General features: G+C 40.3%; 4 protein-coding genes and 1 long non-coding RNA gene across 8 annotated transcripts; 1 reads left to right on the plus strand and 4 right to left on the minus strand.

Moving 5' to 3' along the window:
* Positions 1 to 387: 387 nt before the first annotated feature.
* Positions 388 to 1,962, minus strand: LOC135642012 (anthranilate O-methyltransferase 3-like). Of its 2 annotated transcripts, none has more exons than XM_065157759.1 (4): positions 1,830 to 1,962; positions 1,316 to 1,723; positions 955 to 1,227; positions 388 to 848 (listed from the first exon to the last, which is right to left on the minus strand). In XM_065157759.1, the coding sequence occupies exons 2-4, from the start codon at positions 1,670 to 1,672 to the stop codon at positions 501 to 503; spliced, it is 978 nt and encodes a 325-aa protein (XP_065013831.1). In that variant the 5' UTR covers positions 1,673 to 1,723; positions 1,830 to 1,962; the 3' UTR covers positions 388 to 500. The 2 variants fall into 2 exon arrangements, with proteins under 2 accessions (XP_065013831.1, XP_065013830.1); XM_065157758.1 differs by having other exon boundaries at positions 1,792 to 1,943.
* A 1,395-nt stretch (positions 1,963 to 3,357) lies between these two features.
* LOC135643731 (rho GDP-dissociation inhibitor 1-like) lies at positions 3,358 to 7,405 on the minus strand. The gene is made up of 5 exons (XM_065161063.1): positions 5,751 to 7,405; positions 5,557 to 5,623; positions 4,917 to 5,135; positions 4,687 to 4,811; positions 3,358 to 3,693 (listed from the first exon to the last, which is right to left on the minus strand). The coding sequence occupies exons 1-5, from the start codon at positions 6,042 to 6,044 to the stop codon at positions 3,613 to 3,615; spliced, it is 786 nt and encodes a 261-aa protein (XP_065017135.1). The 5' UTR covers positions 6,045 to 7,405; the 3' UTR covers positions 3,358 to 3,612.
* Positions 7,406 to 7,552: 147 nt separating this feature from the next.
* On the minus strand, positions 7,553 to 13,582 carry LOC135584655 (serine--glyoxylate aminotransferase-like). 3 transcript variants are annotated; one of them, XM_065161061.1, is made up of 6 exons: positions 13,425 to 13,582; positions 11,457 to 11,718; positions 10,888 to 11,172; positions 10,285 to 10,651; positions 9,874 to 10,084; positions 7,553 to 7,849 (listed from the first exon to the last, which is right to left on the minus strand). In XM_065161061.1, the coding sequence occupies exons 2-6, from the start codon at positions 11,659 to 11,661 to the stop codon at positions 7,712 to 7,714; spliced, it is 1,206 nt and encodes a 401-aa protein (XP_065017133.1). In that variant the 5' UTR covers positions 11,662 to 11,718; positions 13,425 to 13,582; the 3' UTR covers positions 7,553 to 7,711. The 3 variants fall into 3 exon arrangements, with proteins under 3 accessions (XP_065017133.1, XP_065017134.1, XP_065017132.1); XM_065161062.1 differs by having other exon boundaries at positions 11,457 to 11,682; positions 13,425 to 13,580; XM_065161060.1 differs by lacking the exon at positions 13,425 to 13,582 and adding an exon at positions 13,140 to 13,226 and having other exon boundaries at positions 11,457 to 11,682.
* Positions 13,583 to 14,351: 769 nt separating this feature from the next.
* Positions 14,352 to 20,337, plus strand: LOC103992376 (beta-1,2-xylosyltransferase RCN11). The gene is made up of 3 exons (XM_009412049.3): positions 14,352 to 15,086; positions 17,684 to 17,833; positions 19,342 to 20,337. The coding sequence occupies exons 1-3, from the start codon at positions 14,427 to 14,429 to the stop codon at positions 20,062 to 20,064; spliced, it is 1,533 nt and encodes a 510-aa protein (XP_009410324.2). The 5' UTR covers positions 14,352 to 14,426; the 3' UTR covers positions 20,065 to 20,337.
* A 296-nt stretch (positions 20,338 to 20,633) lies between these two features.
* Positions 20,634 to 22,519, minus strand: LOC135643232 (uncharacterized). The gene is made up of 2 exons (XR_010498177.1): positions 21,270 to 22,519; positions 20,634 to 21,202 (listed from the first exon to the last, which is right to left on the minus strand). It is a non-coding gene; the product is annotated as an uncharacterized LOC135643232 (long non-coding RNA).
* Positions 22,520 to 24,058: the final 1,539 nt, after the last annotated feature.

The following is a 24,058-nucleotide window of genomic DNA, read 5'->3' on the forward strand; positions in this document are numbered from 1 at the left end:
CATATCAATCGTGAGGCTCCATATCGGTCCTAACATGACTGCTAATTATTACCGTAGGGGGTAGCCCTAGAATATAACGTATCAATATCCTCGAACCAAAACGAAAGTACGCAGAATGTATATATTTTTCACATTAAAAAAAATTCTCCCACTTTCTAAATAAATGTTTGACAATGATACTCTCACCTTCCATCTCATGAGTTATAGTGGTTTCGATGAGGACAAGTCGATGGGCAAAGCCATCATGCCAACTGCAAGGACCCAATCTCGAATGTCCATGTCCCGCGGTGACATGACGACAAGCTATTACTGTTCTTTAAGCCAATTTGTTTTCATTCTCCAATCGTAGTAAGTAAAACTGATTCGAAGGCTCACTTCTATTCGACCGATCTAAATCGAGTCAGATATCTTTTGATTGAGCAGGAGACATGCAAATAAGTATCAACATATCGTGTTCTTATATCTAGACAGCGAATTATCATTGTAATGCATGCAGGCCTTCAAGCTTTCCTCCTCAAGGCAAAGACTAACACGGTGTAGTAGCATCTGTCTTTTAGGAGGTGCCTTGCAGTAATATTATCGGCAACTAGTGAGAATAATGTATGGGGTATGGCATCCCCAAAATGATGTGAAATCAAGGGCTCCATCACTGCCTGTAAAGTGCTTGCCACATTCTTCCCATTGAGAACATTGTCGGAGTCGTCAAACGGATCCCAACTGGACTCGAAACTCTCCGCTTTCTCCACATCAAATGAACCTTCCTCCTCTATCACTGACTTCACTTCCTGCATCGAAGCTCCATAAATTGGCAAATTGAAGGAGTCCACTTTGTCTTCTGATATGATTCCCTGAACTCAATAAACAATAACTCGGGTCACTTCTCTTCTTTAACCATCCTTTCGACGCAAGTAATACACTGTTCTCACTACTCCGTAAGGTGAAGATTTGACGTACCTGTGAGACCATTGTGTTAAGGGCCTCTGCTAGTAATCCATAAAGATAGCTTAGCTCGTCGTTGGCTGGGTGTTTGTTTCTTCTTCCTAGGAATGTTAATACCATTCCCCCTCCGATGCTTAGTTCTACGTAACGAGATTTGAGGAACGTGGAGAAGTCTCTCTGGTGTTGTTCTTGGTATGCTTTCACGACTTGGGGTGGACTGTTCTCCGCAATATAGATGTTGCCCTTGTTCACCGGAACACCCTGCTCACTCTCGAGACCTTGTGGAACCTATGACACATAGTTCATGATCAGTAGTACAACATCAACTCAGTGCAACACCGCATGCATGACATGAGAAAGCACAGTAGTGATCGACCTGAGAGAGCCACATGAGAGAGAAGTTAGAGTGGAAGAAGTGCACAGTGTTACACGGGAAAAGCCTCCCGTAGAAGGAACCGGGAACGCCCACAACGTAATGAGGCACGAGCAGGTCCCCCTTCTCCTCCTCCATCTTCTTCTCATATCTTTCCAAAGACCGGAAGACATTATTGAAGTCATTTCCCGGGAGGTCGTTCAAGAAGAACTGGATCTCCGGTGGCTTCTGCTCCAGCCTTCGACATAGGTCACCGACGATGCCAAGCACCTCAGAGACCACAAGAAAGGTGTTCGGACCCCACGAACAACCGAGGTCGACGACGACCATCCTCTCGGGGAGCGGCGTCCTCCTGTACATCTCTGCTATGGCGGTCTCCAATATGGGCTTTGTTCGATAAATCGCTTTCTCCTGCACACAAAGCAACGTAGTAAACCGAAGATTCAACTAATAATACTACTTCGAGGGAGACGACTAACTTGATGTCTGGAATTAGCGGCGTAGCTGGTTTCCCCACCTCCTCCAACCATGTGAAGGACTCGCTCTTCCTTAATGACCATATCTACACCCCTTATCTTTCTAATAACTTGTTGTAAGCGCTGAGCTTTAGGCAGCGGAACCATACATATATATAGGCGACTCTCCGCTAGAAAGAATTCCACTGTTCTAACGGAGAAATCCTAAATTACTATATGACTCACCTCTCACTCCATAAATAATTCTCACGGAGTCTGAATTCAGACCTGATTGGGCAGATGGTGTCAGACACAACAGCTGAAGGCCACATGATGTCAGAGAAGCTTTAATTGGATTTGCTTTAGTTTAATGCAACTATTGGACGATGAGTGCAAATATATCGTTTTACTATGACTGCAAAATAGTCGGTTGCCCGGTCAACGTGGAGTTCTTCACATGGCCCACGATTGCTCAGCATCCTTCTTTTGTTTTTTTTAGATGCCACATACACTTGTTGAATTAATAAATGATTTTTAATTAAAAGTTATCCCTTATAATTAGTTATATTTAATGTTTCTATTGTTGTATTTTTTAAAGTTATATTAAAATCCTTATACTTATGGAAGTAAAAAATTTAATCTCATTCTTTCCTATACTATCAACTCTATTGATTGAAAAATTATCGGGTTTATTATTGAGCACATGTGATATTTCTATCAACAGAGTCAACGACGTAAGGAGAAATAAAATTAAATATTTTAATTTTATAAGTATAAAGATTCGAATATAACTTTTAAAAATATAGAGATTTAAATACTAAAGATAACTAATTATAAGAGATGATATGTAATTATTTTTTCTTAAATTAATACAGTACATTTATACCTCTTATTTCGCTTAATTGAGTTGAGGGAATGAATACATGCGCACTATGTTTTTTCAAAAGATATAAAAATTATTTTTTATTACATTAAATAACATACATTTATACATGGAGTTGAAATTCAAATCTATCATTTGTGTAATGATGTGCTAATTAATTCGAGTGTTAAAATATTATGTTCAAGTGATGACGGGTAAAGTGAGAGAGGAAAAGAGAATTATAAATATATGGCGTATATTAACTAAAGGGGAGAGACTAATACAAGATTCAAGCTTAAATTTATTTCAAAATCATAATGAAGATTGTGACCAAGTAATCCTTAATCCCAAAAAGTTAAAATAGAAATCAATTTATATTAAATTCTAACACTTAATATTCATATATTTTGACAAATAGGCCAAATTTGGGTGCTTTGTGAAATCCTTCAACGGTATATATAAGATGACAACCTCCAACAAGAGGTGCAACAAATTGCAGCTTAATTAGGAAAAGGGGAGGTGAATGAATTCTGAGTCTTTAGATATCAAAATCTTCACTATGAAATAAGTGATGCCTCCCGATGATATACAACCACACTGTTGTCGTCGTCGTCGTCATCATCATCATCGTCATAAAATAAATGAAAGAAAGGCACTTAATTAATGAGAACCAACCAAGATGGCTAACACTACAGAAAACTGGCATGCATGTATCAACACACTGAAGAAACCAATTAACTAATAATAATATACAGATGATTGAATCTCACAAAAAGGAAATGATGTTGAAACAATGGAATGGGTTCCTTCAGATGCAATGGAATTGCACTTTGGCATTGGAAATGAAACAAGAGATCACAGAAGACAAGGATAAAGAAGAGTACACTAAGCACACTGATGGATAATTCTCCCTCATGAGTTATTTTTAGCCTTTTCTTTCTGTAATTTTCTGAGATTTGTTCAAAGCTGCTGAAGTACCATTCTCATCCAGTTGATGGCCATTCCCTACGTATGTCAAAGCTGTAATTGATCTCCAAGTAGCACTTGCCATCATCATCGACAAACTGATACAGGAAGGTTCAGTTCTTAGTAAGCAAACTGCAGTCTCAGTGTTCAGCTTAAGCAACTCATCAAAATGTCCACGATTACAACACAATTTAGTGTTTCTACTTAAAAGAAACAAAAAATAGAATTAGAATTACTTCTAATTCTAGAAGAAGAGTGTAGTAATTGAACAGCTTAACAAAAGAGTCAGCACCTTTCTCTGAAACTTCAACAAATTTTTTGAAGAACAATTCGGTCTGTCACGACAGCGATCCAACATGTCCTGATGATTTCTAGTGATATAAAACTTCATACGATTCAATATTTCTACTACTTATCCAATATATTGGTCATCTAAATACAGTTAAACACCCACCGGTAAGCTTGGTGGTGTGTATTCAGACTCTTTCTGAATCCTTGCTATGGCACTTTGTGCATCTATTGTCAGTTCATCCTCCATGGTGATCTGCCACCCCTATATGGGTCTGATGTGCCCATAAACTTGACATGAGCATCAATGAAGTTGCCAAAATGGCACTGACATGGCTTTTGTTTTCTCTTCTTTCAAGAAAAGGTGGAAATCCAGAGGCTACCATTTTGGTCATCTAAATACAGTTAAACACCCACCCGTAAGCTTGGTGGTGTGTATTCAGACTCTTTTTGAATCCTTGTTATGGCACTTTTGCATCTATTGTCAGTTCATCCTCCATGGTGATCTACCACCCCTATATGGGTCTGATGTGCCCATATAGTTGACATGAGCATCAATGAAGTTGCCAAAATGGCACTGACATGGCTTTTGTTTTCTCTTCTTTGAAGAAAAGGTGGAAATCCAGAGGCTACCATTTTGTTTCCAGTTGACATGACTTTTTTGATATCCAACATTACATTTCCATCATAGATCAAGAATTAGCAACTAATTACATTCAGAAAACACATAAAACCATTTGAGACTATATCAAAATGCTCTGCTACAGTGAAGAATACACCAAAGACCTAAAAGGCTCAGATACCTTAGTTCTTGCAGAATATGATCCTCTGGCAAAGAGACCAGATGGGGTTGTCTCTTCTGGAGTCTCATATGTGTAAGGCTCCGGCTGAGGACTGAAGGTACCAAGCATTTCTTTTGTTCTTTCCACTGTATTAGAAAATGGAAGTCATCGATACCAAATTGTTTGGAGAAAGCTTTTAGAATCAAGATTTCAATTCCAAGAAGAGTTCAGTAGTTAGACATTAAGCTCACCCTTAACACCAGTCTTCCAAACTGTGTTTGTGTATCTCAAGCCAGAGACAATGTTGTTGCTGACGGCAAAGGCGAATTTGAGTCTGTAATGGCTACCTTCCTTCAGAGTAAACCACACACCTTTGGAATTAGGGACAACAGGAAGTGGCAGGACAATGTCAGGTCGACCGGGAGAAAGGATGGAAAGGCTCAGGATCTTAACTTCTGGCTCCAAGTTTTCTAGGAAGAACAAATCGATAAACTGAGATGAAGGAACACCATGCCAGCCAAAGTAAAAAGAAGGAACAATGCAGGTTGCATATCTCAAAACTTCAGTAGTAGAGAGGAAACTCAACATATAAAGACAACTTTGAATGCCAAAAAGAACAAGAAAAATAATTTTATTCTCAGTCATCAAAATATGTATCATTTTCTGAATCTTATGGAAGCTTAAAGGTATATGTAGTGGAAGAAAGAATGTGACAGACAGGCACAGCTCAAAAGACAGTTGATTTTGAGAAAGATCTCAAACCACCAATTCCTCTGCAAGAAATAGAAAGATTGGAGAAAAAGAAGAGGCACTAAATTTGAGTAAGAAAAGAGGCACTTTGGAACAACTATAGGGAACACCATAAAACAAAAGCAAAGGAAGTGTGCTTACCTCCCACAGAATTCAAATCGACGCTTCCCAAAAGCTGCTCCTTCCACCTCCTCAGGCTGTCGTCGTCCTGCACCCGAAAGCGATTCAAGAAGATGACAGTAAGAATAACCCATACTTCACGGCCATAGCGAGAGAGGAAGGCCTGATGAGTTAGCAGATGGAAGCAAAGCAGGGGAAGAAGAATGGAGGCAGACCTTGTCCTTCTCTATCTCGGTCTTGAGGCTGACCCGAGGACCCAACTCGATCCCTTTGGCACCTTTCCCCTCTTCATCCTCCTCCTCCTCCTCAGTTCCATAAAGAGACATCTCGCTCATCTGCCTGTTGAGCCTCTCCTCCTCTCCGGCTTCCTCACTGTCATGGCCGTTTACCCTCTTCTGCTCCTCTTCTCCCTCCTTCCCCATCAAGATCGCTCCTTTCTCAGCAATCTCTCCGCTGTCCTCCAAACCCAACATCTTAGAGCTGGAGAGAGCTCCCGTGACCAACGACATGGCGCCCCCAGCTCATGGACAACAGAGCCAGAAAAAGAATACGAACACAAAAAACAGAGCAGAAACAGAGGGCAAGGTATCAACCCAACCACTAATGTCGAGGAACACAAACGAAGACTCTCTCACAAACGCAAATGAGAGACCCCGAAAAGAAAGGATAAGAGAACGGAGACACAAAATGCTGGCAACTTGAAAGATTTCCTGCGTGATAAGCAATAAAATACGAAAGCTTAGATTAGATTTGGGCTCAGAACAGACGGAAGTCAGCAGCCGAGAAGCGCCAGCACGGCAAATGCAAGAACAAACAGAGACTAATCGAGAGAAGTTGAATTGGTGGAAGAGGAAAGGATGTAAGAAAGGTGGGTGTTTTCTGCATTGAAAAGGAAGAGGAGAGGTGTGCAGAGAACGTGAAGGCCACTTCCGGAGAGAGATTGGTTCCAGAACAGATGCATCTTGAGCACTACAAATGAGTTTTAGTAAGCTGAGTCGCATATAGTTGTGGGATCCATATTTGTGCGCAGCATCAACATCTTGTTGTTTAGATCTTGTAGTTTACAAGACTGTATGAATGAGACAAGGACAGGGTGTGGATCATTCTATTCATGTCATAATTTAAGGCTCTGAGAACTGTTCTACAGCAGAGAAGGTTCAAGATTCAGTAACAAGGTAAAAGAAACAGAAAAAATAAAATAGAAATCATGAGAAGATTTAATTGTCAGTGGTTTAATTCTATCTTTTTCACCATCTTTTCAATCCAAAGAAATCCATTTTTTCATCAGAGGTTTCATCAAGAACAATTGTGTTGCTCCTCAATTTTTAGACATGCATGTTCTAGATTTGTCATGATGAAGTTTCATTTAATGTTTGTAGAATGTTGGATGAGTACCAACTCAAGGGATTTCTTCCTAGGAGAAATCACTGTTTGTCTATGAAGCAAATGAGTCCATGACTTCATGTTACCCAATGCATAGATCTGTGTGACTCAGGATTTCCTGTAGAAAAGAACAAAATCCATGGAGCCATGAGGTTGAGTGTGGATCTTAAATCATCATCACTGTGACCACAGAAACAAAGGATTCATGTGACTACAGAACATGCCAATGGTATCTCTTTCAAGATGATGCAGGCCTTCAGCCAAAATAATTTCACATGGGACTCGATGCAAATCCACAACCCTGAATCATTGTTTTGAGGGTCAAATATAAATCCTTAACTCACATCAGACTAATGGATGAGGGAACATGGCATGCATCTATTTTTATTGAATACAACTGAAGGTTTAATATACAATAAGATCACTGATTGATGCTTCAAATGTAAACATACTTTAATGGAGCATCGTTGAATCCTTTAAAACAATCACAACTTAGAAATAGTTAATCACCACAATTATGGCTTTGGATTACCTGTATTAGAACAAAGATCTCTGAGAGATCAAGTAACTCTGGTAAAAAGGGTCCTTGAGCAACTATGAACTCATGCATCATAAAATTGATGAGGAAGCAAAATTAAATATAGTAAACAGATGATTTACTGCTATGCAAAGTCAAAGGAATACAGGGATCATGTATCTACCAATATACATTTAGGGCTGAGACTCCAAAGAGAGCACTAATTGTTCTGGTTGCTTCTTGGTTCAGGCATGGGACCAAATTGATAAGGTGTTGTTATATCCGAGAAGAGATCATAGGGATGGTGTTCTGAAGGTAAGCAGCCGCTGCAGCCACTCCACTTCCCAGCTTCACTGGGTATCCTACATCTCTGAGTACCATTTCCACACCACTCAAACAACCAAGCAATTGCAACTGCAAAACTCAAAAAGAGGATGGTCAACAAAACACAGTAACAACTGGCTGCATTACCTACCTATAGAGCACAAACTTCTGGTATGAAACTGTTCTACCCATGAAAGTGTATACAAGTTCACATGAGAGCAATGCAACAGAGTAGGGAAAACTACAGTGGAAAACAATCTATGCGCAAGATCATTAAATGGTGGATTTTAGAGGACAATGCAATCTGTCCCAATAATAAGATTTTGTTGCCAGTAGAAGTACATGAATTTTTATCTTAGCATTCTTTTTAATCAACTAAATCCATCATATTTTCTACTAATAATAATTATTGGTTTTTTTTTGTGAATTCTTTTAGCAGAATCTTTTGTGTGAGTTTTCCTCTTTATCTTACTCTTCCCTTTCGAATCATCCAATTTTTAGTAATGGATCAATCGCATAGGCTACTTTGCCTTCCCACTCATTTTTTTCTTGGATACTTGACCTTGATTCCTTGCTCTGAACTACATAATCTTTGCAAGATGCTTGAACTAGTTATAATTGGAATAAACAATTACTTCATGCAAATTAGTGGCATTGACCTGCAGCATGTGATAAAACAATATTTTTTAGTTTTCATCACAGAATAACAGATGTTAGTCGGGATTCAATTTGCCCTAAATACTAACTTTAGCATATTATTGGCATCCCCCTGATAAAATGAATGACATGCTACAATATCTAGTTCACAGCAACATGCAAACACCACAACCCTTATGCTTATGATGAAGTAGATACTAGATAGTAACAAGATACACAATATAATGTTATTTAGATCACCTATTTGCATACCAATTCTAACATAGTTTTCAAATTATTCACACTCACTCTCTTTAGTTCAACTTTATAAATTCAGCAGCTAACTATTCAATCCTACCTGATATAATCAGTAACTACGGTTTAGCTGTAAAGTAATCTGCAATTCCAAACTAACAGCTATCATATGATATGATATAATGTAGCACATTAATGATGGACCTTGAGGCATCATTAGTCTAACACAATTACATGGCTAAAGAAATTCTCAGCCTAGACATGATGTTATATGCTAAAGAGAACTATTTTAGTTCACAACTTCCATGCAACATTTTGAACCCTAAACCATCCAAATAAACCATCAGTTTAGTGTAAAGATAGTCTCCTTTAGCATCTGAAACTGTTAGATGAATTTTCAAGTCCATAAAGTACAAGAATGATATCAAGTATCATGATTGCACCTAACCTTATCTTTTGATTGATCATAGCTCACTTCTAATTGACATATGAACTATTACAATGAATAACACTCAGTTTAGTTCAATTGAAGATAACTAACACAAGATATCTCAATCAGAAATAAAGATGTAGGAGCAAGTTTGACACAAGCAGCGAAGCTAACCATTGATAAAGTGAACGACAGGTAAAACTGATCTGAAGCCTAGATCTCAAGTGTCGGTTTAGGCCATAACTCAATTAACTTACTTAACTCACAGTGGAATAGTTAGCAGCAATGCAAATGCAAGAGTCACCTAGGAAATTTAATGAAAAATGTACCTTTCAGAATCCGATATCAGAAAAACACAGTTTTATTGAATGTCTTGCGAACATTTGTGAGAAATGGAGATAAAAATGCATACATGCCAGAAATGATTATATTCATATTCGTAAATTGGTGGCTGCAGAATATTCAGGGGAGGCAAAAATTTATGAACTTGCTGTTTCTTTAGCACATAACAATTGAAAAAATATATATGTAAATTCTTCAACCATAAGATAGTGAACTATGTAGTTATGAAACTGCTAAAGTAAACTACGAATTCAGTACAAACCCAAAGATTAGAATGGAACAAAATAAGGAAAATTCATTAATTTTCCTAGTTTAAGTCTAGATCTACCTCCAACAAATGTTAGAAAGAAAACAATTGCCTCATGTTTCATAAATTCAGACACATACACAAGATTCTAGTTAGAAGAGAAGCAATATTACTAAATAAAAAAGGGAAGAAAGGAAGCCATACATCATTAAGGTTGCCAAGGTGTCCTATCCTGAACACCTTTCCTGCCACTTTATTAAGACCAAGCCCTAAGCTCAGATTGTATCGTGCCCACGCTCTCTTCACAATATCAGAACTGTTAATATGGTGTGGAACTACCACAGCAGTGACAGTATCACTAAACCATTCCTCCTTCTGTGTACAGTTCTTCAAGCCCCAAGCCTCAACAGCAAGCCTGCATGTTCATCTTCTTTCAAAAGAATGAAATTTTGCAATCATAGTTTAAGAATGCAGCAACTACCAAGAGTTAAATTACTGAATTGAACAAGTCTTTTGGTTTTCTAGTGTTTCCCACAAACACAAAGACTGAAGGTATTACAGTTGACAGAGAAAAAATCTTGAGGAATAATACATCAACTGCAACTATTTGTATACCTTGTTGCTTTTCCAAGTCGGCTGTGCCTTGCGATCACATTGTCAAGGCCTTCCTCAAATAAAAGATCCAAAGCAGCTCTGAACCCATACAGCAGTTGGATGGAAGGTGTGTAGGGCCAATAAGTTCCCATTTTATAGAACTTCAAGTAGTCATTCCAGTCAAAGAAAACCCTTACTGATTTGGCTGACTTAGCAGCTTCAAGTGCTTTAGGACTAGCACAAACAATTCCCATGCCAGTAGGCATCGAAAGAGCTTTTTGTGATCCTGTCAAAGCAACATCAACTCCCCATTCATCCATGCGGAAGTCAATAGCACATATAGATGAAACTCCATCCACAAGTAATAATGCAGGATGATTGTGCTCATCTGCAAAGGCAAAGCTATAGCATCAGCATAATATAGACCATCAAAGAAAGAAACAATATGATCACAAATTGGACAAAATGATAAAAACAAACACGTTAGAAGAATGTGAGAAAACTCCAACTTGTGAGAAAAAAAGGTAGCATCCAAGGCATATATGGAAAGATAGGACATCGGAAAGTATATGTAATGAAAATCAATAATCGGAGAATTAATCTGACGAAAATTCTTATACATACCGAGCAGTTTCCTCACAGTTGCCAGATTATTGGTGACTCCAGTTGCTGTCTCATTGTGAACAATGCAAACAGCCTTGATTGAATGAGACCAATCAGCTGCTAGTTTAGATGCCAATGCATCAAGATCGGCACCTCGTCCCCACTCACTTTCTATTACATCGACATTGAAGTTGAGGCGTTGTTGTTGATCAATCCAGAGAAGACTAAATTGACCGATGAGAAAAGACACGATCTTATCACCAGGTGATAGTGTATTTGTAAGTGCACTTTCCCAAGCCCCAGTACCTAGTCAAAGAACAGTTATCAGAAGAAGCTTTATACAGTGAATTTCACCCCAGATCAAAAAGAAGACCACAAAAATGAAACTGAAGTCAAAATTTATGGACAAAATAACTATACTAGAGTTGAATACAAGTAGGATATAATCATGGTAATGATCTTCGAAGATAGTTTTGCCTACCTACAACAATTGGCCAATAGCACTTAACAAATAAAGCAAACCATATATCATGTAGCAAATCTCATGAAACATGTCTTTCTTAGACATAGAACAGAGAAGAAAACTATACCTGTTGTTGGTATCAAGAAGGGGGTACCACTTGTCGTCTTGAAGATCTTCTTAACGTCCTCAAGAAGTGTCTTTGTTAGTGCAGGCACAGCAGGGGAGCGATAGTCCTCATTGTTCCTATTCATTGCCCTTATCACTGGCTCGGGGATATTGACAGGCCCTGGAACAAAGAGATGGTTCCTCCCAGGTGCATAGAAGAAGTCCATTTTTCCTTTTGGCAAAACTTCCTGACAAAGAAGATGGCTCTACTCAACAAAGCCCACCTAAAAGAGAAAATGAAGCATATTTATCTCTTTCTCATTTCTTATGCTTCAGTTCACCAAGTGCAATGTCTGTTCTAGTGATGCAAGAAAAGAAGAGCAAGCAACAAATTTTAATTATGCAAGGGCATCACAGAAGAATATAGGACAAAGATTATGAAGAACAAGTTAACAAAAAGAAGCTTCTTTCCTCTTTTTCTTGAGCTTTTGATTTCATTAAGAGAATGACAATGTTCTAGGGTATGTTCTCTTACCAATTTACTTACAGAAGTTGAGTCATAGTATCCAGTGGAAAGAAACAAATGAACCAAGAATTGCTTTTAGAGAAAGTTTTCACTTGTGTAACTTTTTTCCTCTTCCATTAACTTTTTGATAAAATTAACCATTTTTATAAGAACTGCAGTAGATGTGAGTTATGAAATGAAGCTCGGGTATCTAGGACAATCACAACTTAACGAGAAATTCATCAATCAAGACAGAAAAAGATTCCTCCAAGTATGCATCTTCTGATAGACATGAAAAGATTTTCCTACTTCATTGATGAGCTTATCACATATAAAAGTTATATTAAGTCAATATGCTTGCTATTTACTAGTCTATATATTTTTGCATGTAGACAACAGTACATATAACTAATACCAAATGACATATGTGGACAAAGGAATACATAACTTTGCAACAACATCAATATCAAACTCCATGAAGCAACAAAGATTTTTTTTCTGGATAAAGAAATTTATTTTCACAACCTTAAATTCATCTCGTCATTCATTTTTTTATAAATATTAACTATTGTACTAACATTTAGCTTTGATATTCACATCATGCACAAACAAGAGAAATATATGCTGCAAACATCTGTGACAGATTAAGAAATTAAGCTGGACTCAATCCACACTCATCAAGCCCAAACAGATAACTATGTCCCTTAGATTTGAGATTTAGGAAATGATACTATCAGCTCCATCCAAGATAAGCTATCTTAGTATGAGAAGGTATACGTAGAGGTGGTGGGTTGTCTAAAGTCTATAGCTGATATCAGTGACTCTGTTTTGTCTACATAAATGAATCTATGCTATTATGATTCCATTAGGTTGTATTTCGAGTAAGAAATGATTGGAACCTCCAACTCATCCAAATCAAGAATCTTGAACCAGATTAGCCTACTACTAATCAGTCATCAACATAAGGTTGAATTATAAGTAGAAAATGCCTCACTCAAGACTGCTCTGCTTGATTTAATCATGGTTGAAGGAATTAATATTAGGTCCAATCTCATCCAAACTTCAACTGCATCAGTGTTTTCCAAGTTCTAACCTAAACCAGGCAATGTTGAACTAGTGAGAATATACTTATTAGCCAAAGGCCAATAGACTGAAGTTATGTAGCCAATACTCAAGAAGTGAACAACGAAAATGATTTACCCATGGTGAACCCTTCAACAGAAGTTCTAAACAAGATTTGGCCGCAGTAAAATGCTTTTTGCAGTACAGCATCGGCTCTCACCAAGATGACATGAATTTGATATGATTAAGAGAACCAGTTTACCAGTTAAAACAACAGCTTAATACGGTGAGATGCAGAAATGAAAATTAAAGCTAAAACTAAACACAGACTTGTGGAGTTCCAAAAGAATTCCTCTTCTGTGTGTGTTGTGTGTGGATTCCCATAGAGAGAGAGATAGAGAGAGAGAGAGCGTGTGTGCGTACCCTTCGTCCACCTCCGGATTTGCAGGAGAAGGTGAGGCCAGAGGAAAAGCCTAGCCTTGTATATGAAGGGAGGGCACAGAATGGGGGGTGGTGCGACGCACGCGAATGAGCAGGGAAGCGTCAGCTGGGTCCCAATCCGAGCTCTCCCCGACGTGGGCGGATAAGAGGATTCCTGCGGCGGAGAAGTCCTTGGAAGGATAAATACGTCTCTGGGTGAGTATTGAGCTGTGGTTGGGATCATCCGAAGGAGGGCAGCCACAGCTCGAGGATTCATCGGCCGGAAGGGATAATGGGCAGCCTGCGAGCCACTCACGCATCCCTGCGCCCGAGAGACCACCACGTCAAACCCTTCCCACAGGATAGATAGATAGATAGATAGATAGAGAGGGAGGAAGCGTCAGGCTGCTGGTTTCGTACGTTGCATGCTTATCGTTTCATGTCATCGTTTCTTTTCGGGATAAACACCCGTTTATTGGGTAATCAATTGTTTAAAGAAGAGGATTAATATTAATCCATCAAATAAAAGAAACCTCTGCTTTCTGTGGTCAAGAACACCGTTTCCAGGCCAGACCAAATCAACCGATAAAACCTCCCGGCTGACGTGGCACATCACGGGCCCACGCGCAAGGCCACGTCGTTTCTGCTACCATGGTCAACGATATGACTCGATCGGTGACGTGGTTGGCGACTCCCGTTCGATGATTTCTTATACTGTTTCCCCCGAGAGGGACGTTACCTCCGCGGATACCGTTCTACTCCTGTGAAAGGCGACTAAGGGCCCCACCTTACGGCCACTTTGCCGGGTAAGTAACGGACGCGTAGAAGGGTTCTGCGAGTATGCCGTTCTACCCTGTGAGAAGCGACGAAGGGCCCCACCTTACGGCCACTGTGCGGGGTAACTAACGGACGTGGAGAAGGGTTTTCTCTTGTGAAGCATGACCTCTCGTGATGTGCTTCGTCCTAGTCTCGGGACTCGCGTCCTGTCTCATTCCGAGTTGAGAGATGAGTCGGCGGCGGCGAGGGCTGCTGGCCCGCACCGTCCTTTTCCTCTTCGCCCTCAATGCCGCCTCCTTCGCCGTCTACTTCCTCCTCCACCCGCCTAACCGGAGTCCAACCGCCGCCGACCCCTTCCTACCCCTCGAAACCCTAGCGATCCGCCACAAGAACGCCCGATCCACCCTCAAATCATGGCCGTCGCTCCCCTCCTTTCTCCCTTGGAGGCCCTCCCCCGCTCCGCCCCTCGGATCCTGCGAGGCCTACTTCGGCCATGGCTTCTCCCGCAGCGTCGACGTCCTCCGCTCTTCCCCCTCCGATGTCAATGGCAGGGGATGGTTCCGGTGCCACTACAGTGAGACCCTGAGGAGCTCCGTCTGCGAGGGCGGTCGGATTCGGATGGATCCCGCGCGGATCCTAATGTCTGACGGTGGGGAGGGGTTGGACGCCGTGATCGGGCGAGGAGAGGAGGAGGAGCTCCCCAGGTACCAGCCTGGGGCGTTCCAGATCGACAGCGAAGGTGGCGACGGCGGCGGGGATGGAAAGAGGGCCATAGACGAGGGGTTCCTGGAGAAGTACCTGCCGCATGGTGCGGTGCAGTACCACACGATGCGGGCGCTCATGGAGTCCATGCGGGTGGTCGGCCATGAACAATTGGATTGCACGCAGGTAAGATATTTGGGTTCATGTATCTGTTCTAAGATTACCTATTCAAGGTTTGTAATTTCAATCCTTCCGACCATTGGTCTGTACGGTATGCGGTATACTAGGGTGTACCATCTTGGGTTCATGTATCTGTTTTAAGATAACCTATTTAAAGTTTGTAATTTCGGTTCATAATGATATATCGACCAATGGTCAGTGCGGGTCGATACTGCAAACCCAAAAAATTAAAAAATAACTTTAAAAACATCTGAAAGAAAAAAAGATTATGGTTTTTAAGTTGAAAATAAATATAAATTTAGTATAGTTTTAACAATAATAATCTAAATTAAAAAATAATAGTGATATATCTTTTTCGAGCTTGGAAGAATAGCTTCGTTGTACATTTTGAACCATCCTTCTATTAATGTTGAATTATCTACAAAAAAATTATTTGAATTATTAGATGTAAGTGAAAATGAATTTGAGGGAGTTGAAGAGATTGAGAGAGTGATATGGGTTGAAGGATGGTGGAGGAAAGGGTTTAAAAACCTTTTCCTATGGTTCAAACGATCAATTTTGTCGTTTGAAATAGGACGATCTCAGCCCTTGATCGATAACGGTCAGATTTTGACCACTATCGATCGGTACAAACTCTGTATTATCCGATGTGGGATCAGGTTATGGTACCGCCCGATAGAGGATGGTCCACATATCAGACCCTTGTTGGACCGATACCTACCACCAGTATTGAGCGGTATGGGTTGATATTGTAAACCTTGGACCTATTGTTCAGTTAAAGAAGAGTAATTGGAATGTTTAGCTTCTCCATAAATGTTCATAAATTAATGTGAAGATTGATATTAATACCTTACTATAGATGAGGGCTTATCAATAGAAAGAGTAAGACTTACGGTGTCAACCTGCTGCTCTGACTCATCATTTCACATAATTCCTTGTTCCAGGCACTCTTTGTTTCCTGTTTTTGCTTTGGTTGTAAGACTAAAACTATAGGCTTTTCAGATATAAAAATGCTACCAAAAACAAATGGTAGTGAGTATAACGAAATGGCTAATAATTGAAACGAGAACATACCTGCCTAGAGTGCCTCATATGGCATGACTGTCCTCTTATCACCCTAGTCTTTGCTGAGAACATTTACAAACTTAACGTTTCAGAATCTTATATTCTATGATTCTTAAAAGACATCTTTTTGAAGTAGGTCATCTCTGGCTCTGTTCAAACTGCATTGTTGAGAAATCATAGAGAGTTTGGATGGGATTAGGGCTCCAGTAATAATAGGCCTGGGTTGACACTATTAATTAAGTATCCAGCCTGTTGATTAGAGTGGCTATGTTTGACTTCAAATGTACTACATCTGTTCTGATGCAATAAACGCTTTATCTGATGGTAAGATGACTGTTGAATTTAGTTTGGCCACCAATATGAGAAGAGTTTCAAGGGAAGGAATGGAGAATTTAGGAGGTAAGAATATAAAAAGTAAAACATGATTCAATGTGATATCAAACTGACGGTATATGATGCATGGATGACTAGTAGTGTTAGTCTTGGGCTCAGGTTAGATAAAAGTGAATCTGATTAAAATCAGAAAAATTTATGATACATAGAGATTATACAAGTTTTGAATACAAGGAAAGAGACAGAAGAGATTAGGCCATCCAACAAATTTAAATAATTAACATTTATTACAAAAAAAATAATTACATATTTTGTTAATTGTTTGACTCAAATTTATAAACTTGGAGCTTTTAAACAAATTAAGACAAGAAGGAAGAACCTTCTTTCTTGGAAAAATCATTATTCCACAAAATCTTCTCTAAACAGACTTCTAGAACTCCTCAAATCCAAATCCTAATCACTTGAAAACTTTCCAGATTTAACTATGCCTAGCATAGGTACTTATAATGCCAAGATGACTCAAGACTATAGCAACACCATAAAATAACAACTAAAAGTTACAACGAGAATACTTTCAAAAGAATATGAAAGTATACTTGAAGTCAGATTGGACGATGCTAATTCTAAACTCACCAAGTGAACTTGTTTGCATCAAAATTATTTATTGTTTGAGTTATCAGAGTTTGGTTTGACATGTCTGATTCAATTTTATGAAGCCAAAGTGTGAAATCAATATCGCATCTGAAAAATTCTACTTTGCAACATTCCGAAATCACTCTTAATGCAATTAGGGAAAATAAAGTAGCAAACCTTATCTGTGAGCTCCTACTGTTGAGGAATAACTCTGCCATGTCATCTCATTCTTTGGAATGAGATCATTCAAAGCAGTAAGATATTGTTTCCCAGTAAATGAATGCTTGTTTCGGGCAATCAAACCAATTGACAGCACCATATTCTCCACCAAAGTTTAGAAGATGGAAGTTTCATATGGTTCTTGTGCTTGAACAATTGTATTATGATTGTTGATGTATGAATAATCATAGAGATCTCAGGGAAGCGATGAATTTCATGCATTATTATTATACAAGGTGCACTAACATACACATTCATGCTACTGCATATTCAGGAAGTCATTTGGTTAAGTTATTATATCTTTGTTCAGCTACATCTTACTTAATTGATATAACTGTTACTTTTGTTTACAGTGGATTGAAGAACCAACAGTTCTAGTGACACGTTTTGAGTATGCAAATCTTTTTCACACAGTTACCGACTGGTATAGTGCATATGTCAGTTCTAGAGTCACTGGCGTGCCAAATCGTCCTAATCTGGTATTTGTCGATGGTCATTGCAAGGTGTGCACCTCATTATCACTTTCCTTATGTGGCAGTTCTTTGAGAATGACATTACTAGGAAAAAAGTAAATAATGGTAAAACTTGATATGTATATCTTTAGGTTTATATTCACTATATTGAGTTGTGTATATTTATATTTTACTTTGTATTCTGTTATGTGCGATAAATTCATACTAGCTATATTCTTTCTGTTGTGTATTTTAATATTATGTAAGATATTCTGCCAAACTATTTCATGTGCATTCTTTTTTTTTTTCCTTTTTCTATATTTTTCTTAAGCCTTTTCCTCACTCATTCATGTCTCTGATTCTCTTCTGCTAATCTGGGGGATCTAACTGTAATCTGACTGTTCGTTCTTAAGTATACTAAATGGAACCTCCATGGACAATTTCGATACAGGGGCCGAGTTCCAATAACAATATAATTGGAGAGTCTGCACCACTCTGTTTCTTTGAGTTAAGAACCTGTCCAATGAATATACCAAAGTCAATTTCATCCTACCCTCCACAATAAAAATTATGGTTAGCTTCAAATAAACGCTGACTTGATTAAGAATGTGGCAGACCAAAATAATGGGAACAAAATGATGGGATCTGGATCTAGGTTCACTTCTAGTAGATTTCTAGTCAGGGCCAGAAAGAGATGGGGGATGAGAGGATACCCTTTGGTATTTCATCCCATTGTTGATGTAATTCATGACATTGTCATAGAAGGCCATGGGCTCCCTTGAACATCCAAAAAGCACCTAAATGCCTACAAAATCATTGTAAGCTCCTTCGAAGTCTCAAGCCCATATGCTGCCGAGGTAGTGAGAGAGGAACAGTCACTATAAGGTAGAATCTGGTGGAAGTCCACTCTGGTGAGCAGGCCCCTAGGTACAAATTGTAGGAATTGGAGTGAGTTTGGATTTGTGTTTTCCTTCTTGCTGTGGATCAACATTGTGTCTTTACATCACAAGCTCCTCATGCTTCTTATCCCATGTCAAAAAGTGAAGTTCTTCCATCTTCTATTGATACTATTCTGCATCAGTTCACAAAAACAAACCAGAAGATACTCCATCAAGACCTAAAATATGTTTCTATATGTGAAATTAATCATGGATAATTGTCTCCAAATATACTAGTGGATCTCCAAATCTTAATTCCAAAGAGTACAGGTAAACTAAAGAATTGCATGTGGATGATGTCTTTGTACAAATGTGATGTTTTTATTGCTCATTATGATAATGAATCATATAACAAGGACATTCTCATTGAGATGTGTTTGTTCGAAAGCATTCTTATTCTCATATTTATGAGCAGGATGTTCTAGTTTATACTTGTGTATCCTTTATCCATGATTGTTAAAAAAACTCAGCATGAGATTTTACATTACCCGGTAGCTTCTCTACGATCAGTTTTGATTATTTTGCTCCTTTTGTTGTCTGGAGTATCTTACATTTCTGAATGATGTTTGTTGCTTTCTTCTCGATAATTAATCAACCTTTTTGCATTGGTGATTTTAACAGACTCCATTGGAAGAAACTTGGGAAGCACTTTTCTCTAGTGTTAGGTATGCTAAAAACTTCTCAAGTCCAGTTTGTTTTAGACATGCAGTTTTTGCGCCTTTGGGCTATGAAACAGCTTTGTTTAAAGGGCTGACAGAACACATAAGCTGCCGTGGGACGTCTGCTAGTGATGTCCGTGAAGACCCTGATGTTAAAAAAACTGCCCGATTATCTGAATTCGGGGAGATGCTGATGGCAGCTTTTGGCATACTTGTGGAGAAAGATTTGCCGAGGAAGTCATCTGTGAGTCATAACGTGCTTTTTGTGCGTCGTGAAGACTATCTGGCGCACCCACGTCATAGTGGAAAAGTCGAATCTAGGCTAAGCAATGAGCAGGAGGTTTTGGACGCAATAAAGGTCTGGGCCGCCAACCAAGAGAGATGCAAAATAAATGTTGTGAATGGTCTCTTTGCGCATATGCACGTGAAAGAGCAACTGCAGGCTATTCAGGAAGCTTCGGTCGTTATCGGGGCGCACGGTGCTGGTCTAACTCACTTGGTTGCGGCAAGACAGAACACCAGAGTTCTTGAAATTATCAGCAGCATGTACAGACGCCCACATTTTGCCTTGATCTCGGAATGGAAAGGACTGGAGTATCATGCCATCAACCTTGCAGGATCATATGCCAGGCCAGCCATGGTTATCGACGAGCTTAGCAGCATAATAAGTGGCCTTGGTTGCTGAAATCAAAGCTACAGGAGGCTTTATGTCAACCTTCCCCTCCCCCTGCCCCCAGCTTCATGACCAAACAAACTGCTAGGTAACCTGCTGCACACTTGTTCCATTGGATCTCAACACCTGGTTTTCTTGAGTTGACTGATCCAAAGTTGCAGCCTGACTGCTTTCATTTCCGGTTCATGGTCTGATTGATTCTCAAGCCGGGTTGAGCTTAAAATCTTGAAACAAACTCTTTGCCAATGATTTCATCGATTGAAAGTTACTGCAGATTATTATCAACCTGGCTTTGTGGATTTCACTTGTGCCGGGCAATTGCTGTTGAGAACTATCTATCCTCCCCAGTACCCATCTACAGGCGATTTTGTACAGCTGTGGTCTGACGACTAATTACATTGATCGTATCTTATTGCCGCAACTTGTCTATGCTTTGCATCCTATGATCCACAGCTTTACATGCGTCAATTGTAAGCAGGCTCGAACAGTTTATGCAAATATTGGATGCCATCTATTCAATTGCTAACAAAAAATGTGTCAATTTATCCTGCTCAAAATATCATGATTGTAATAACGTACAATGAGAGAAAAATAACGCATTGCAAAAGTAATTTTATCTCTTGTCAATTGTCATCCCATAGAAAAGGAAAAAAATAAAATTAGGAATTCGTAGAACAAAGGCAACATATTGCGAACATCACTGCAACGCAGCAGTATCCAATAATCATAGATTAACCAAGATTTTGGTGAGCAAAACTCCACCTGACAGAAATGTAGGAAGCAGCTCCCACTACCGAAAACTATTGAAGACAATCAACTGCTGCTTGTCGTAACCGGCAAGAACACCAGAACCAGCTACGGCACGGAGTTTGTTCGCGCCAGCATCGTCGAACAGCTACTTGACAGCTTCTCCGGAGGTCATATGACACATAACATAACCACGTATACATTTACCTGAGTGGGAAAATAACAAATGACATCATTAGCTGTGTTCCCTCTCCACAAAGACAAAGCACCTTCATCTTTAATTGTTCCGGCAAAGGAGGCGATCAGCAGTAGCACACGTTCAATAGTAGCTGCAGCCGTCTTTGAAACAACAGCAGAAACTCCTCCCATAGGGAAATCAATAGCAAAGCTCGCAACGCCTTTTCTGCTTGAGCATGGACAAAAACAGGTTAGGCAGATGTCACAATGGGAAGCTCATAATAACTGCACACCTGCATCGATGGCTTCTGAAACACCCCATATGTGCAGCCTCTCTCGAGAAAAGGTGGACCTGAGGTGGAGTTGACAAGCAACTTTCTGCATGACAGTCGGGTAATTACCCTGTTTCGCCATGCCATGCTGACAAAATGACCTACATGTCAACCATTCAAGCAACATATCACTACTATAATATCTCCAAATTCATTGTCATTTTCATTTGTCTTTTGTGGCATTTCAGCAATAAAGAAAGAATGAACTTCGAAGGTCACTGGGCGAAGAAATTAGAACCAGAACACAGATCAAGAATGTAATTGTTTCATGATTACAGAATGCAAACAACAGATCAAGAGAAGTGTCATCACTACAGAAGCTACAAGATTCAAGATCTAAAACGCCAACAAATCTAAGAAACCCAGGATCCCAAAAGCCACATGTAGAAGGAAATTGAAGAACCATGAGACAACCTACAAACCTTACGGAAAAAGAGATCTAATTACATATACTAAATCGAACACATAGAACAAGACGGCCCTAAAAACATTGCAGACCTACCTGATCGAACAGTTTTCTACAGGCAAACAACAATTATTTATACCCACCTCATCCGGATCGATCAAATATAAACACGAAAACCAACGGATTGCTGAATCAAAGATCATGGCCATCCCTAGGAGAAAACATACATCTACCGAAACGAGAGCCACAGAAGTCGATCGATCCGCTCGGATCTTGTGATCGGTAACAACATAAATGAAAAGAATACGAAAAAAGAAGACAAGATTACTCGAAATCAATAAAGAATCCACATGGGATTAGGGTTTCACCCTTCCGAAGCGTCTCCCCCTTTCCCCTCTTTTCCTGGGAGACGAGACAGAGAGGCGATAGGAAAAGCAACAGCGCGCGCGCGGAGGCGATTCTTCATGATTATTTGAAGTAGCGCACGTACGTGCGTCTGCGGAGATCATTGTATGCTCACCGTCAGATCTCATCAGAACACCCATAAGCGTCGGATCTTAAGTCCTCGTTACTTGTCGTTGGGTCAAGAATACCATGGAACGCATTGGTCTACCAGTTTAATTACCGACTTTCTTACCTGCTTTGTGAGTTCACATGACGCATGGAATCACAGCGGGGCCCATTTCTATATTGAATCACGAGGCGGGTAGGCCCTGTTTTCTATCTTCCACGGACGAGAGACCAACGCAACGGAAGACGGGAGGAACGCAAACGTTATAAACACCTTTTTAATCTGAACCGTTCACTTTATTTGATCCATATACGGACGATTGAGATCAAATGAAGAGTCGGATGGACGGTTGTGGACTAATGTCAGCAATTTGACATTTCATGATATCATTACTCGTAATTTTCGTCTAATTAATTAATTACCTGTAATTTCCTTCACCTCTATCGGATAAGGTGGCTTGCGATACTCTCAGTCTCAGCCACTCAGTGCCGTAATGGTGGATCACCAGGGGAAATCAGTAGAGGGTGAAGCCGTCGTCGTAGGAGACATGCCGCCCCCGTCGACACGGCGGCGCGTTCTCGTCGTACTCGGCGCAGCAGCTCCATCTCTTCTTCCAGTTGGCGCTCCCCGTGTTCGGCCTGTTCTCCTTCGCGTTCCACCTGTAGACGATCACGCCGCTTCTGTCGCTCCACTCCCCGTCGATCCCCTGATGCGGCGGCGCCAACGAGAACAGCCCTTTCTCCCCTGCACCCCACGAGCACCGAGGTCAAACCTCTGCAACGGAATAGTACAGATCCGATGCATGTACCTGTCGTGTGGCCATGGAAGGAGCAAGCTGTGGGGGAGTTGTCACTGTCTTGGTAAAGCTCTCCGCATCTGAGGCATCTCTTCCTCGATGGCGCTTCCTGTTGCGTCGAAAGGCGAGGAGAAGGCGCTGATCTGATTGATTTCCTGTAAGGTTTTGTGGACAAGAAGTGGATTCGAGGAAGGCCGCAGTATGGTGAAGCCATGGGAGATGCTTGCTCTTTGGGTAGAGAGAAGGGAAGGCTATCTATGGCAGAGGTGGCGTTGAGGGAAACGAATCATACTCTTGGGGCCTGGTCAACGATATTGACCATGACCGATTCCCATGCACATCAACAGCACGTAAAGCCCGCCTTCACATGACGCAGTGACCATGAAACCTCTAACCACCCCGACAAACCATGCGAACCACCGAAACGCCCTATAAATCGCCCCCTCCCCATCCGCCATTCCTCCTCAGGCTAGCAAAGAAGAAGGAGAACCCCAACCCGCCACAAAGAATAAGTCTCTCCCTCTCATCTCTTCCGCCGGTAGCAATGGAGATGACAAATATCGCCTGCATTGTCCTCGTCGCCGCTGCATCGGCCGCCACAGCCCTGGCAGCTGAGGCCCCGGCTCCTGGTCCCGCCAGCGCGTCCTTCGCGATCACCCCCTCCATGGGAGCCGCCGTCGGTGCCGCCGCCCTCTCCTTCTTTGCCTTCTACTTGCAGTAGCCTCGTGAAGAGAGAGAAAGATCGAGAGAAGCGTTTCTTGATTCCTTGTTTCCTTGTTTAATTCTCTACATTGGTTTGATACAAACGAATGATCGGATGTTATTGATTACAATGCAATATTAAGTTCATTGTCCCATTTGTTTGGAAGATAAGATTGCCAACTTGAGTTGTACTTTCTCCAATCTGTTTGGGCTTATTCTCGATCGCATATGCAAAAATATTGCATATTTGATGATGTCGACTTACCTATGTTATATGTTTGATGGTATATATATACTATGCATTATGACATATGCTTGATTGAAGTCATATATGT

Source organism: Musa acuminata, chromosome BXJ3-7 (assembly GCF_036884655.1).
Source record: "Musa acuminata AAA Group cultivar baxijiao chromosome BXJ3-7, Cavendish_Baxijiao_AAA, whole genome shotgun sequence".
Classification (NCBI taxonomy): Eukaryota; Viridiplantae; Streptophyta; class Magnoliopsida; order Zingiberales; family Musaceae; genus Musa; species Musa acuminata.